The sequence below is a fragment of the Balaenoptera musculus genome, chromosome 16 (assembly GCF_009873245.2).
Source record: "Balaenoptera musculus isolate JJ_BM4_2016_0621 chromosome 16, mBalMus1.pri.v3, whole genome shotgun sequence".
NCBI classification, from domain to species: Eukaryota; Metazoa; Chordata; class Mammalia; order Artiodactyla; family Balaenopteridae; genus Balaenoptera; species Balaenoptera musculus.
This window is the reverse complement of record NC_045800.1, coordinates 29,832,910-29,848,432: the sequence shown is the minus strand read 5'-3', so window position 1 is coordinate 29,848,432 and position 15,523 is coordinate 29,832,910. Positions and strand designations below refer to the sequence as shown.

At 38.5% G+C, this 15,523-nt stretch overlaps 2 protein-coding genes across 4 annotated transcripts in view; both read right to left on the bottom strand.

Annotated features, from left to right (window-relative positions):
* The window catches only part of HPSE2 (heparanase 2 (inactive)), a 626,127-nt gene that overhangs the window by 183,197 nt on the left and 427,407 nt on the right, over nucleotides 1–15,523 (bottom strand). The gene's annotated exons all lie outside the window — the stretch shown is intronic.
* On the bottom strand, nucleotides 415–2,468 carry LOC118883077 (luc7-like protein 3). Its single transcript, XM_036829643.1, is given in 2 exon segments — nucleotides 415–919; nucleotides 1,010–2,468. Coding segments are annotated over 2 exon segments (1,410 nt in total). The 5' UTR covers nucleotides 2,395–2,468; the 3' UTR covers nucleotides 415–894.

Genomic DNA, 15,523 nt, shown 5'->3' with positions numbered 1-15,523 from the left:
AGGCGTAGGGGTGGGGATGGTACCACAGTTTTTTTTTCAGTGGTTGTGTGACTGGAATAGAATGGTTATTGTATAAAAGTTTTCTGTTTTGCTAGGTTGTTCCTTTTCTGGTCCTCCGGCTATAGAGAACTGGCTTTTGTTGGGGTATTTTTTGTTTGTATCTGTTGGTGCTTCTGGGTTGCCAGCTTTTCTAGAACCAACTCTGGGATATATGAGGCAAAAAAACCCCCAAATCAGGAAGCTCTCCACTGTACTGTTTGTTCCCTGGTTCCCAGTCTACCTTATTCTCTCCACCTTTCAGAATTTTTTCATGTTTGTTTTATAAATAATGGCTAGGGCTTTTAGTTGTACTTAATCAGAGGAATAAGGAAAAGTATGTGTACTCCATCATTCTTTTTTTTTTTTTTTTTTTTGTAACAGAAAGTCAGAGATACTTTATTTTCACTTCTAAATCCAAAGGCTAGGTATAGCAGAGTTGTAAAAATGGAATCCCACTTAGTCTGATTCACACAAATACTAACGTTTAATCTCGTTTTCAAAGTCCAAGAATGAAAACTTGCAATTAAACACTGAGCAAGCCACATATTTAGGTAATATTTCTTAAAAAGTCTTAAAGAAAAAAATATGATACAGGACCTAAGTTTTCAGTGGCATATATATGCTATTAATACATGTTCTGAAATCTGGTAGGTCTCATCAGTCCTGAATTAATTTTTAATAAAAAAAAACAAAAAAAACTAACTGAGCTTTATACTTTTTCTATGCCACTATAGTTTTCTTTCACCTCATTTTAATGTCGATCTTCACTTTATGCCGTTTTCAGTTTTCTTCCAAGAATCTTCGAACAGTATTCCTGCTTAGTTTGACTGAATCCTTGATTTTTAATTTGGCTTTTCATGGGCCGCTCACAACACCAACGCTGTGTGAGGTATGGTAGTCAGCTGCAATAATTCATAAACCCTACACTTCCATCAATCCAATGCTACTGGCTCTCGAGTTACAGAACAAACTCAAAATGTTTTGCAGGACTACACTGTCTTTTCCTTCAGAAGATGCTTTTGTATGTTTTCTTACTCGGCTTAGTTCCATCTTCATCTGTGCATACTTACGCTGCACTTCAGATTTAATGTCTTCACTGGTCCCATTGACCTCATTCTTAGTATCACCTTCCTTTGATTCAGTGTTTGTGTCTTCACTCTGTTTTTCTCGACTACTGGACTTCACACTACTTTTTTTATCATCAGATCCCCTCTTTTCTTTCTCCTTGGATTTTCTATCTTGTTCTCTGTCCCGACTTTTGCTCCTGTGCTTATATGTCTTTCGATCTCGGCTTTTTGATCTTCTTCGATCCCGACTACGAGATCTATGCTTTCTTTCTGATCTATCATGGCTTCTGCTTCTTCGTCGATCTCTGCTTCTGCTTCGCCTTCTTTCTCTACTTCGTGATCTTTTGTGGTCCCGAGACCTGCTGCATCTTCGGTCAGAAGTTCGGCTTGAGTGCCGACTCCTTGATCGACTCCTCTTTCTTCTTTCTCTGTCTCGAGCCCTTTCTTTTTCTCTTTCTTCCTCTTCTCTTCGTCTTTTCCTCTCTCTTTCTTCCCTTTCTCTCTCCCTTTCTTTTTCTCTTTCTTCTCGTTCTTGTTTCTCCTTTTTTAAACGCTCATCACGATCAGGTTCTTCAGTTCTTTTTCTTAATTTTTCTTTTAATTCTTCTACAGTAGCTTTAATTTTGGCATAGCCCATGTGCTGTTTTCCCATCAAATGGTCATCTACCCGGGACTGGGCATCTCCCACTATCAAAAAGGCTCCACACACTTCACAAACTTCCATTTGTTTTTCTTGGGCAGCAAAACTTTCAATTGTCGAAGTTGTGGACCTAAGTAATTCTCTCTCTTCTTTTAACTGTTCAACTAATTTCATCATTCCCTGGGCTTCTTCTACTTTTCCTTCAGATCCTAATTCTTCAATCTGCTGCAGGAGTACATCGATTTTATCTGTTAGAACCTGAATTTTTTCTTCATTTTTGCCTGTTGGACCAGCTGCCCCAGATGACTGCTGGTTTTGAGATAATGCCAAACGAGCATGGCCTCGTCTAATTCTACGTTCTACTTCTGCAAGTAAGCTCTGTAAGTATCACAGAAAATCTCTCTCATAGCCAACTTTCATAAAACGAGAACTCTTCTCATACTGTTTTCGCAGATTTTCATCATGAATTTTTTCACAAGGCCCAAGATCAGAACGAGTGTTTGTGAACAATTCCGCAGGACAAAAACCACAGAGATAATATTTACAAACGCTCTCGTGGTCCCACCGCACGTTGCTGCGCTTCTCATCCGGGGCGAGGTTTCGGTCCCGGCCCATTAACTCATCCAACAACTGCGCGGCCGAAATCATGGTGCTTTCCTCGGGCGACTGCTCCCACCAGCCCTGGAACCCACCAAAGAAAACGCCAGCGACACAGTCGCCAAGCTCTCCAGCCCGCTCCCGGCCTAAAAGCCTCCGCTAAACAGGAACCGATAAGACAAAATCTACTCCATCATTCTTGAAGTGAAAGTTTTTATGTTCATCTTTAACTGCAATTCCAACAATTTGAATTGCAATTTTTAATCTTAATATTTAAATATAGAAAATTCATTTGATATTTACAACCAATCCTTTCATCATAATTTCTCCATCATGACTCCTTTTTTTGTTTGGCTGCTTCATCTTCAAGTAGACTTTTCTACAAAGCCTCATGCATAACTAAATTTTCCCTAAGTTTCTGTGTGCTTGAAAACTGCTATCTGCTCCCTTTGACAAATCAGGTGCATAGAATTGGATGATATAAGAGTCTTCCATAATAAATGAGGGAGCTTAAATATCAGATTTTCAATTTTAAGTATCTCTGACTACATTAAAGATTATAACAAGAAGACAGCTAGTTATGATTGCTTAGGAGAAATACTTAGATATCACTCTCCTAGAAACAATAAAATTCCCTCCACCATTTTAACAGAATGTCCCCCTTCAAATAGAGAAATTAATGATAAGGATGATGATGATAGTATAAAACTAACAGCTACTGAATGCTTAGTATGTGTCATGCATCGCATACATTATATAATCTTCACATAGTATTATGAGATAATTATTTATCCAGTAAACACTTATGGAGTGCATACTATATGCTAGCTATACTCTAGATTCTAGGTAGAGTTCTATTAGTGTTCATGTTTTACATACAGAGAAACTGAGTCTCAGAGAAGTTAAATACCTTGCTAGTAAAATGGCACCAGCCAGTATTTGAAGTGAGATCTGTATGATGTTTAATCACAACATATACTTACTTTACAGCTGAGTAGATATGATAAATACATCAGTACCATGAAATAAAATTCAAATTCCTTGGACTAGAGCTCAGAATGTATAATTATATTATTTGTAACTGACAGAGGGTTTGATTAGACTTATTTAGCTAATAGAAATTTTAATGTCATAATTTCAAGGTAAAATTTCACATATCTCTCCACAAAGGAATGTTTTCTTACCATCTTTCCCTTTAAAAAACTTCAAAGAATTGAAATTTTCATGGTACCCTAAAATATCCTATTTTTTCCCTGGACTCTCCTACAAATTCAGTTTGATTATTGACCTCAAAAGGGCCTGAGAACCAGGGTAAACATCAGCATGTTGTCTTCCCTGTGGTTAAGAACATGTGTTTGAACATGAAGAATAAGCAAAGTGACTGCTATCATTGCAAAGATTTTTAGAAGAACAGTCCCCTTTTAAAGAATTATTTACATTTTAAAGAGTTAATCAATCATGAGTTAAACAAGACAGAAATAAAAAGCAAATAAGTTCTGTTTCTTTTTTTTCTTGAGAGACTCAATGATAGTTGGCGTTCTAAATTAAGAATGAAAATGGTAAATTTTCATTTAATATATTGTTTACATATTTGGACAATTAGAGTAGAAGGAAGTATACAGTCATCCCTTGGTACCTGGGGGGGACTGGTTCCAGAACCCTCCTCCTTACACCCTGCCCCTGAGGGGTACCAAAATCTGTGGATGCCCAAGTCCCTTATATAAAAGGGTGCAGTATTTACACATAACCACGTACATTCTCCCTTATACTTTAAATCATCTCTAGATTACTTATAATACCTAATACAATGTAAATGCTGTGTAAATAGTTGCCAGTCAATGACAATTCAAGTTTTGCTTTTTGGAACTTTCTGGAATTTTTTTTTCAAATATTTTCAATCTACAGTGGGTTGAATCCACAGATACAGAACCAATGGATATGGAGAGCCAACTGTATAAAGAAAATAAGAACAGGAAAATAGGGGGAAAGAATGAGCAAGAGCTGGATCTCCCTGTCAGGGATCTTTTGGTTTCCCCAAAACTCAACTCACCCTCCTTCTCTGTTCTTTATCTCTGCACAGCCTACCAAGCCTCACCACTCAACAACTAGCCCCACGTACACACTTCTAGACACCTGCTTCTTCCTATCATTAGTTCCTAAACCCACCTCTCCTGCTCCTTTAGCTCTAACCATCACCTGTCCAATTCCATCTCTATCAATGAACCACAACAGTGCAGTTTTTAGTAACCCCCCCCTCCTTCCCCAGTCTCCTGCTATCTAGTCCCTACTCCTAACTTCCTGAATGACCTATCACTTGGACCGGCAAACCAAGCTTCAACCTCTGATTTTTTCCCTATCTTGTGCAAACATTCTTGACAAAACTGCAATGTTTACCTACACAATTGGTCTTTGGAGGCCTTTACCTGATCAGCCTTCTCCACACAAAGCCCAGGCTTAACTGAATGGTGTCTTGGGGTAATGTGTCACGTGGACTCTATCCCTTATCCCCGTGGTTCTTTTTTTTTTTTTTTTTTTAATGATATTCTTGTCTGCTTACATTCTTTTTATTTATGTATGTATGTATGTATGGCTGTGTTGGGTCTTCGTTTCTGTGCGAGGGCTTTCTCTAGTTGTGGCAAGTGGGGGCCACTCTTCATCGCAGTGCGCGGGCCTCTCACTATCGCGGCCTCTCGTTGCCGCACACAGGCTCCAGATGCGCAGGTTCAGTAGATGTGGCTCACGGGCCGAGTTGCTCCGCGGCATGTGGGATCCTCCCAGACAAGGGCTCGAACCCGCGTCCTCCGCATTGGCAGGCAGATTCTCAACCACTGCGCCACCAGGGAAGCCCCCCAGTGGTTCTTAATCCTGTCTACATTTGTATTAACTAAGTGAAGATAATAGCTCCTCAAACAAAATTTTCACTTATTAGATAGTGATCTGGACAAGGAACTAGGAGACCCCTGTTCTGCCAATCATTAGTCCTGTGACCGTAAGCAAGTCACTTAACCTCTTTTATCATCTTATCTATAAAGGTAGTTGGTTGGCCTAAATCAAGGATAGCTAACAGTACTTTGTCAGTTTTTGCCTCATGTATTTTGATGCTCTGATATTAGGTACATACACATTTAGAATTGTTATAACTTGGAGAATTGACCCCTTTATTATTATGTATTGCCCCTCCTCATTCCTAATAATTTTCCTTGTTCTAAAGTTGGCTTTGACTGAAAGTAATATAGTTGTTCAAGCTTTCTTTTGATTCATGTTAGCATGGTATATCTTTCTCCATCTCTTTACTTTTAACCTATCTGAGTCTTTATATTTGAATTGGGTTTCTTGTAGACAATATATAGTTGGGTTTTGTTTTTGTATCCTCTCTGCCAGTCTCTTTTTTTTTTTTTTTTTAAGGAATTCCTTTATTTTTATTTTTTATTTGTTTATTTTTGGCTGTGTTGGGTCTTTGTTTCTGTGCGAGGGCTTTCTCTAGTTGTGGCAAGCGGGGGCCACTCTTCATCGCGGTGCACGGGCCTCTCACTGTCACGGCCTCTCTTGTTGCAGAGCACAAGCTCCAGACGTGAAGGCTCAGTAGTTGTGGCTCACGGGCCTAGTTGCTCCGCGGCATGTGGGATCTTCCCAGACGAGGGCTCGAACCCGTGTCCCCTGCATTGGCAGGCAGATTCTCAACCACTGCGCCACCAGGGAAGCCCCAGTCTCTGTCTTTTAATTGGTGTATTTAAACCATTCACATTTAAAATGATGATGGATATAGTTGGGATTAATATTTGCTGTGTAAGTATTTTCTATTTCATGCATCTGTTCTTTTCCCTTTTGTCTCCTTTTCTGTTTCTCTGGTTTTAACTAAACATTGTACATAATTACATTTTATCTCCTTTCTTAGCAAGCAATTAAACATCTTTCTAAAAAATTTTAAGTAGTTGTCCTAGAGTTTCCAATATATGTTTTAAACTACTCTAACACTATACCCCTTCACATGCAGTACAAGTACATTATAAAATATTATCCTCAATTCCTCACTCACATCTCTTACAATATTGCTGTCATTCATTTCCTTTATCCATATGCTATGATCACCCAATACATTGTTATTATTATTACTTTAAACAAACAGCTGTCTTTTAGATAAATTAAAAATAAGAAAAATAAAAGATATTGTTTTACCTTCATTTATTCCTTCCCTGACACTCTTGCTTTCTTTATGCAGATTTGAATTTCTGGTCTATATCCTGTTCCTTCTCTCTAAAACACTTCTTTCAATCTTTCTTGCAGAGCAAGTCTGCTGGTGATGAATTCCCTCAGTTTTTGTCTGAGAAAGTCTTTATTTCCCCTTCACGTTTCAAGGATAATTTTGCTGTATATAAAACTCTACTTAGGTGAGTTTTTTTCTTTCAACTTTATTCCACTCAATTCTCTTCATGCTTGCATGGTTTCTTATCTTTGTTTATATTGCTTCATATCACTGTACTTCATATCCTTGTCCCCTATAAGCAGTGCTGTTTTCCCCTGGCTTCTTTCAAGGTTTTCTCTTTCTCTTTGGTTTTCTGTAGTTTGAATAAGATAGTATTCCTAGGTGTAGTTTTCTTGGTATTTATCCTGCTTGGTATTCTCTGAGATTCCTGGACCTGTGGTTTTTGTGTATATCATTAGTCTTGGAGTGCTTTTTAGCCAATATTACTTCAATACTTGAATTAGTTCATGCCATTATTATTTCATTACTCTTCTGCTCTATTCCCTCTTTCTTCTCCTTCAGGTATTCCAATTATGTGTATGTTATACACTTTGAAACTGTCTTACAGTTCTTGCATATTCTGTTTTTTTCATTCTTCATTTCCATTTGGGAAATTTGTATTGACCTATCCTCAAGCTCACTGATTCCTTAGATGTGTCCGGTCTACTGATGAGTGCACCAAAGGCATTCTTCATTTCTGTTATAGTATTTTTCATTTCTAGTATTTCCTTTTGATTCTTTTGTAGAGTATCCATCTCTATGATTACATTACCCATCTATTCTTGCATGTTGTGTACTTTTTACATTAGAGCCCTTAACATATTAATTATAGTTATTTTAAAATCCCTGTCTAATAATCCCAACATCTGTGTCATATCTAAATCTAGCTTTTATGCTTGCTTTGTTTTTTTCAGACTGTGTTTTTTTTCTTGCCTTTCAGTAAACTTTGTAATTTTTTCTTGAAAACCAATATGCTGAATCAGGTAATGAAACTGAGATAAATATACCACTAGTGTGAACATTTGGGCTAGAAGTTGGGGTATGTTTCATGTTTGTTAAAGCTTTAAGTACCAGAGACTTCAAATTTTTCTAATGTCTTTATGTTTCCTCTCTTAACGTTAGGCTTCCTTAGTTACTCTTCCTCAGAGAGAGGGTCTGTGTCTTGCAACTCTTTCAGCTGTAATTCACTGTTATTATATTAGAACCCTGTAGGTGTAGTCGTTGGTTATAGAGGAAGAGAAGTGTTCCATAATTTTATGACTGAATTTCAGTCTTTTAGTGGGTCTATATCTCTGGGTTATAAGCTTCAAAATTTTTTCCCAGTGGTATAGCTTTTACCCCCCTAGGTGAGATAGGAAGTCTGGAGGGGGTTAGAGTGGGAGGAATGCCTTTCCCCAGATGGGATAAGGCTCTGGTTATGTCTTTTCCCTTGGAGAGTTGGCCTTTGTTATAGAGAATGCTTAGGTCATATTTTACAATGATTACCCTAAGCCTCTCCCTGCAAGGGCTGCTAGGGGATTTTTCTTGGATTCTACAAAAGTGTGTGTAGGGAGGGCCTAAGACTGCAGCCTCCAGGAGTTTCTCCCTCTCAAGCTAGTCCACACTAAGTCTCTAGTAATTCATCAAAATTACCACTTAAATGTTCCTATCAGTTTATGGCTTCAATATTTTCTGTTCCAGGTATGCAAATTTTGGTGGTGACTCTCTGGATTCACCTGTCTTTCCAGATTTCTTGGTGATGGTTTGCCCTGCAATCTTAATTCTCTGACGGGTCTAAGAAAATTCATTCATTATCAAATTGTTCAGCTTTTTCTAGTTGAATGAATGAGAGTAACAACTTCCAAGCTCTTAACATGTTGGGACTAAAACCAGAAATCCATTAAAAGCATTCTTATTGGGCATGCCAGCACTGATCTTTTGGTAGTACTTGTATTAAGGGTTGTGTTGAGAAATAGCCTTATCTCCACTTCATATTATCCATCCGTGTATTAATGTAATCAATTAGTAATGGCTGCCATGGTAATGAGAGTAAGGAATGTAGGCACATATGCCACACATTTGCCATATTTGACCAAGATGATTTCTAAGGCCCTTTCCAGATCCAAGGCTCAAGGTCTCCTCTTTGACACAAAGTGAAATGATACCACTGGGTGTCCCCTCAATATGTGTGAAACTACTACATTTCAGATGGTATTAATGAAATTGTATTTGCGTATTACGTCGTCCAACAGATGCACACAGGAGTAAATCCAACATATGAGGAAAGTAAAACGAAATGACTTGCCCAAAGGTCTCACGTATGTTTCCTATTTGAGTTTAATTTTCCACACTGTCATTTATTTATGAGATCTAGAAATTACTGCTATTTTGCACTCAGACCCTATACCATGCCTTTTCCTTAATGTGCATTTTGTATCCATACTTTTGAAAGAATAGGATAGACAAAAAGTGTCTGTATTACACATGTGTGTGCGTGTGTGTGTGTAAAAGAGCATCCATGTCATCATATAGTAAGACTTTTTATGAGGACCTACCAGAAACGTTTATCTCAAGATTTAGTAACAGGAAAATAATGTTTCTCATCAAAAATTAGTTTGGTTTTTGACTCATGGACACTAAATTTTATTTTCCACTTTGCTTTGGCTACTTGAAGCAAAGAATCAAATTTGTAGCCTATCTCTAACAAGAGAATAAAACCAGCTGATATACATTATAGTGTTAATCTTTCCCACTGCTTTATTATTCTTCTAACCTCGTTTACCATTTACTCTTACTTCCTCATTTATTTATTTTTATCATTTTGTTATTGGACAGAAAAGTGACCAGAAAGAAGGTTGAGAGAAGCTGTGAAAAAAAAGGCACTCAGTAATTCACAGACTATATATCTGCCCCTCTATATACACAAAGAAAAGAAAAGCTCCTTAGTTTTAATTCCTGCTTTATTTTCTTTTCTCCAAAATTTATCTTTTATCTTATCAAACATTTGGGAAAGCTTCAGGAAGCCCTATTCTCTTATCAAGTTTAAAAACACTCTTTTCTTTGTTATATCAAATGATTTGTTTGATACAATGCAGTTTGAGATTGAATAATGAATCCATTAACCTTTAGCTTGTTGTAAATGGATTTCCCCTTTTAAGACTTTTTAGACATTTTTTATGTTTTCCTGGGGCTAGAATTGGCCCTTCTAAGTGGCACCAAGAATTACTAAGGGTTGAATTAATATAATGAGAGTTACTGATATTTCCAGAACAGATATCCCAAAGATCACAGAATACTTCAAAGGTAAACATAAAGAATCTTTCTGAATGAGAACAGGGCAGTTTTGCTTTCTTCTTTCACAATGAAAAAGACAGTCCGGGGCTTCACTGCTGGACATTCAGTCAGGGTGTGTGTGTGTGTGTGAATGTATGTGTGTGTATGTGTGTGTATGGGAGTGGTTACCAGGGGAGGTACAGAAGTGGAGGCAGCCTTGGGGTTATGAGGAGATTAACAGGCCTGCACAGTATGGTGAAAGCCTACAGCCTTGCCTGGGGGCTGCAAACTTTTTCTTCAAAGAGACAGATAATAAGTAATTTAGGCCTTGGGGGCTATATCGTCTCAGCTGCAACGTCTCAACTCTGCTATCATAATGCAAAAGCAGCCATAGACAATTCATAAATGATAAGCATAGCTGTGTTCCAATAAAACATTATTTATGGACACTAAAAGTTAAATTTCATAGAATTTTCACATGTCACGAAGTATTTTTCTTCTTTTGATTCTTTCCAACCATTTACAAATGCAAATAGCATTCTGTAAAATTTGGTGGCCAAACAAAAACCCACAATAGGCTGGATTTGGCCTACAGGCTATAGATTGCCAGTCCCTGATGCTCTAAACAATTAAAATTCTCCAAAGCTAGAAAACTACCACTTATTCTCTTGGATTAAAGCATTATCTGCCAGATTTCCCACAGTTGATATACAACCACTACTCGAAGTGTTAATTAACATACATATCTCTAGTACCTATCTGTAATGATTTTCACACTTGAATATATGAATCACCACCATAGAAAGCATGTTAAATGTAGATTCCCTGGCTCTGGGTGGAGCTCTTGAATCTATCTTTTTAATCAGCATCCCAGGTGATATGAGTTGTGAATAGATCCCAATCCTTGAGAATCACTGGATCACTGTAAATTATTAGATACTTTGCTTGTATAAAACACACAAACAAAACCCCACCAGGTCCCTAGTGATAAAGAGCAAGCGCTCAAAATAAGGTCAACCAGAAAAGAAAGTGCTAAAAGTACACTGGCTTGCCAACATTTGTTTCCAATGGTTGTATAAACCTCCAGATCCCTCTGTTTCTCTCTTCCTACTCTAAATAGCTTCCTGCTCTGTGAACTCTTTTAACTTACTGTGCCCGCAATGACTTATAGTAATATAGTCATGAATCCAGAAACAATCCAGGCTATATCACCCACTCTAATTTAAACTGACTTCATGAAAATGGAATTTGGACTTCTAAGTAAACACCCATGACTGAGTGGATGCTAGGAATCCCGCCTCCAATCTTAAAGATGTAGAAATGCTGCACAAATAAAACAAAGAATATCAGCTAAACTTTTCTGAAATGAAGAAAAATCTCTAAATAGTAGAAATAAATAGAGATTCAAAATCAGAATGGTAACTGAGTAGAATCAAGAGAAACTGGATCAAGCATAGGCCTCAAGAATGGGGACTGGGAGCTACAACTTATACCAGAAATCTCAGAGGGCTCTTCCATACACAAAACAGGACATTTTGTGAAGTGCCTGTTTGTGTCTTTTGCCCTTTTTAAGATCAAATCCCCTGTTTTTTCTTATTGACTAGCAGTAATATTTTATATATCCTGGATGCAAAACTTTTGTTGTATATACATGGCCAATATCTTCTCTCAGTTTGTGACTTGCCTTTCCACTTGTGTATGGTGTCTTTTTAAAAATTTAATGAATATTGTTCATTGACAAGAAGTTCAATTAATCAATCTTCTTCTCAGAGTTACTGATTTTTATGTCTTATTTAAGAAATCTTTGCCTACTTCAAGGTCATGAGAATATGCTGTTTTCTTCTGAAGCTTTGTTTTATCTTTCTGTGATCTATTTAATTAAAATTTTTGTTTATGGTGTGAGATATGAATCAAGCAAAAATCTTAAAAGCAGCCAAAAAAAAAAAGACTTTACCTTCAAAAGAGTGATCATATTACTTACATTTGACTTATCAATACAAACTATAGAAGGTAGAAGATAATGAAATATTTTTTTTCAACAGCTAGTTTTGTTTTCTCGCAGTATGACTAGATTTATCTAGGTGTGGTTTTCTTTGTATGTATCCTTATTACAATTTGCTGAGATTCTTCTATAAATGTTTTTCAATTGTGTAACATAAAATTAACCATTTTAAAGTTTACAATAGCGGCATTTAGTACAGTCATAATGCTGTGCAACCATCATCACTATCTAGTTCCAAAACATTTTCACCTGAAAAGGAAACCCCATATCCATTAAGCAGTCAATCCCCATCCTCCTGTTCCCCAGCCCCTAGAAACCACTAATCTTTCTGTCCCTATGGATATACCTCTTCTGGGCATTCCATATAAATGGAACCATTTGATACGTGGTCCTTTGTGACTGGCTTCTTTCACTTAGCATAATGTTTTCAAAGTCTATCCATGTCATGTCATGTCATATATCAGTACTTATTCCAGATATACCACATTTTGTTTATACATTCAAAAGGTGGACTTCTTCCACCTTTTAGCTGCTTTTGTAAATAGTGCTGTTATGAATATTCATGGTAAAGTATTTCCATGGAAATATTTGGAAAAGTATTCATGGAAAAGAATACCTGTTTGCAATTTAAAAAAATACCTGTTTTCAGTTCTTTGGGGTATATAACTCTAAGTAGAATTGCTGAGTCATATGCTAATTCTAAGTTTAACTTTTTAAAAATGTGAGCTTCTTCAATTTGTGGCATTTTCTTGGTCATTCTGTCTTCAAAAATTGCTTCTGTTGCATTTTCTTTTCTTCTGGTACTCCAATTCTCAGTAAAATTTGACTCTATCCCACATATTCCATATACTAATTTTTACCATTCTTTTTATTTTTTCCTGTGCTTCATTTTGGATATTTGTGATTAACCTGTCTACAAGTTAATTAATCCTTTTTTTTTTTGCTATATCTTGTCTGTTTTGTTAAACACATCCAGAGAGTTCTTAATTTCAGATATTTTTGCACGAGTCCATTTGATTTTTGTAAAATAGGTTCCAATTCTCTGTTAAAATCCTCTATGTTTCACCTTTTATTCATATTTTCCTCTACTTTCCTGAATATATTGATCAGAGTTATTTAAAGTTCCTTGTCTGATAACCCGAATGCCAGAATCACGCGAGTGTACACATGCACACGTGTGTGTGTGTTTCTCCTCTCTTAGCTTCTGACAACTTAGTTCTATTTTTTGGCATGCTTCATAACTTTCAAGTGGATCTTGGCCATTGTGAATTAAAAATTGTAAAGGCTATGGACGATTTGCCATTCTCCAAAGACAGTTATTGCTTTTTCTGGAAAGAACAGAGAATACCAGCAGATCACCTTGATCTTATTAAAGTTTGGTTTAAGGCTTTGGTAGGTTTGGTCTTTTTCAGATTTGCCTTTACTGCTAAGACACTGTCCTTATTTCTAGGGCATTGTCATTACTCCTAGGGTATAAGCCTTGCAGAGTCTCAACTGAAAATCAGGGGCATTTATTAAAGCCCCCACCCACTGACAGGACTTGAGCTCTAATCTGTTTCTCTATCATTATGTGGTTGCTGAAATCTTTGTGCAGTACTCTAGCCTCTCAGCTGTTGTTTTTTGCTTCATTTCTAGGGGTCTCACCACTTGTACATGCAGCTGAGGAGTTGGCCAATCACTTGTGGGGAATTTGTATTATATTTTTGGGCTCCTTCTCTGTGCTTTGCTTTTCTCTGGGATTTCCCCTTTAATACGCCACTTTGGCAGCCCCCAAATCTGACTCTGTCTCCCCAGCACAAAAAGAATGCTGTTTCTGTTTAAACTCTATTCCTCTAGGTGATAATCTGGAAAATGCCCTTAGGGAAAAATCTAGAGATGGTGGTGATATGTGGTTCACTTCATAGATTTCCCTTCTTTCAAGGATCCTAGCCCCTCAAGTCTCCCTGTGTTGATTATACTCCAGTACCTTCGAAAGGTTATTTTATTATTTGACCACCTTTTAGAGTTGTTTTTGGTGGGAGGGTCAGTCCAATATAAAGTATTCCATCATGGCCAGACCAGAAGCTCTCTACAACCGGTTTAACAAGACCCTTAAAGAACAAATAATCCTTATATTAAATACATTGTTGCAAAGAATAGGTAAAGAATAGATAAAGAACAAAAACTACTCAAATCATTTTATGATAGTAGAACCCTGGTTCTAAAAGCATTAAAGAATAGTATAAGAAAACAAAATTATAGGAGGACCTTCAAGATGGTCTGGCAGAAGACCTCAGACTTCCCAAAAGGCAAGAAACTCCCCACGTACCTGGGTAGGGCAAAAGAAAAAAGAAAAAACAGAGACAAAAGAATAGGGACAGGACCTGCACCTCTGGGAGGGAGCTGTGAAGGAGGAAAGGTTTCCACACACTAGGAAGCCCCTTCACTGGTGGAGACGGGGGGTGGCGGGGGGGAAGCTTCGGAGCCACGGAGGAGAGCGCAGCCACAGGGGTGCGGAGGGCATAGCGGAGAGACTCCCGCACAGAGGATTGGTGCCGACCAGCACTCACCAGCCCGAGAGGCTTGTCTGCTCACCTGCCGGGACGGGCGGGGGCTGGGAGCTGAGGCTCGGGCTTCGGAGGTCAGACCCCAGGGAGAGGATTGGCGTTGGCTGCGTGAACACAGCCTGAAAGGGCTAGTGCGCCACAGCTAGCCGAGAGGGAGTCCAGGAAAAAGTCTGGAACTGCCTAAGAGGCAAGAGACCACTGTTTCCGGGTGCGTGAGGAGAGGGGATTCAGAGCACCGCCTCAACGAGCTCCAGAGACGGGCATGAGCCACAACTATCAGCGCAGACACCAGAGATGGGCATGAGACGCTAAGGCTGCTGCTGGAGCCACCAAGAAGCCTGTGTGCACTATCCACACCGCCCCTTCCCAGAGCCTGTGCAGCCCACCACTGCCAGGGTCCCGTGATCCCGGGACAACTTCCCCGGGAGAACACACGACGCGCCTCAGGCTGTTGCAACGTCACGCTGGCCTCTGCCACTGCAGTCTTGCCCCGCATTCCGTACCCCTCCCTCCCCCCAGCCTGAGTGAGCCAGAGCCCCCTAATCAGCCACTCCTTTAACCCCCTCCTGTCTGGGCGAAGGACAGACGTCAGAGGGCAACCTACATGCAGAGGCAGGGCCAAATCCAAAGCTAAATCCCAGGAGCTGAGCGAACAAAGAAGAGAAAGGGAAATTTCTCTGTGCAGCCTCAGGAACAGTGGATTAAATCTCCATAATCAAGTTGATGTACCTTGCATCTGTGGAATAACTGAATAGACAACGAATCATCCCAAAATTGAGGCAGTGGACTTTGGAAGCAACTGGAGACTTGGGGTTTTCTGTATGCTACTGACTAGTTTCTGATTTATAAGTGTATCGTAGTTTAATTTTTAGCACTTGCTGTCATTGGTGGATTTGTTTACTGGTTTGGTTGCTCTCTTCTTTTTTATAAATTACTTTTTAAATTTTTAATTTTAATACTTTAAAAAAGATTTTATTTTAATAACTTTATTTTATTTTATGTTTTCTTTCTTTCTTTTTCTTCTCTCTTTTCTTCTGAGCCGTGTGGCTGACAGGGTCTTGCTGCTCCGGCCTGAGGTCAGGCCTGAGCCTCAGAGATGGGAGAGCCGAGTTCAGGACATTGGACCACCAGAGACCT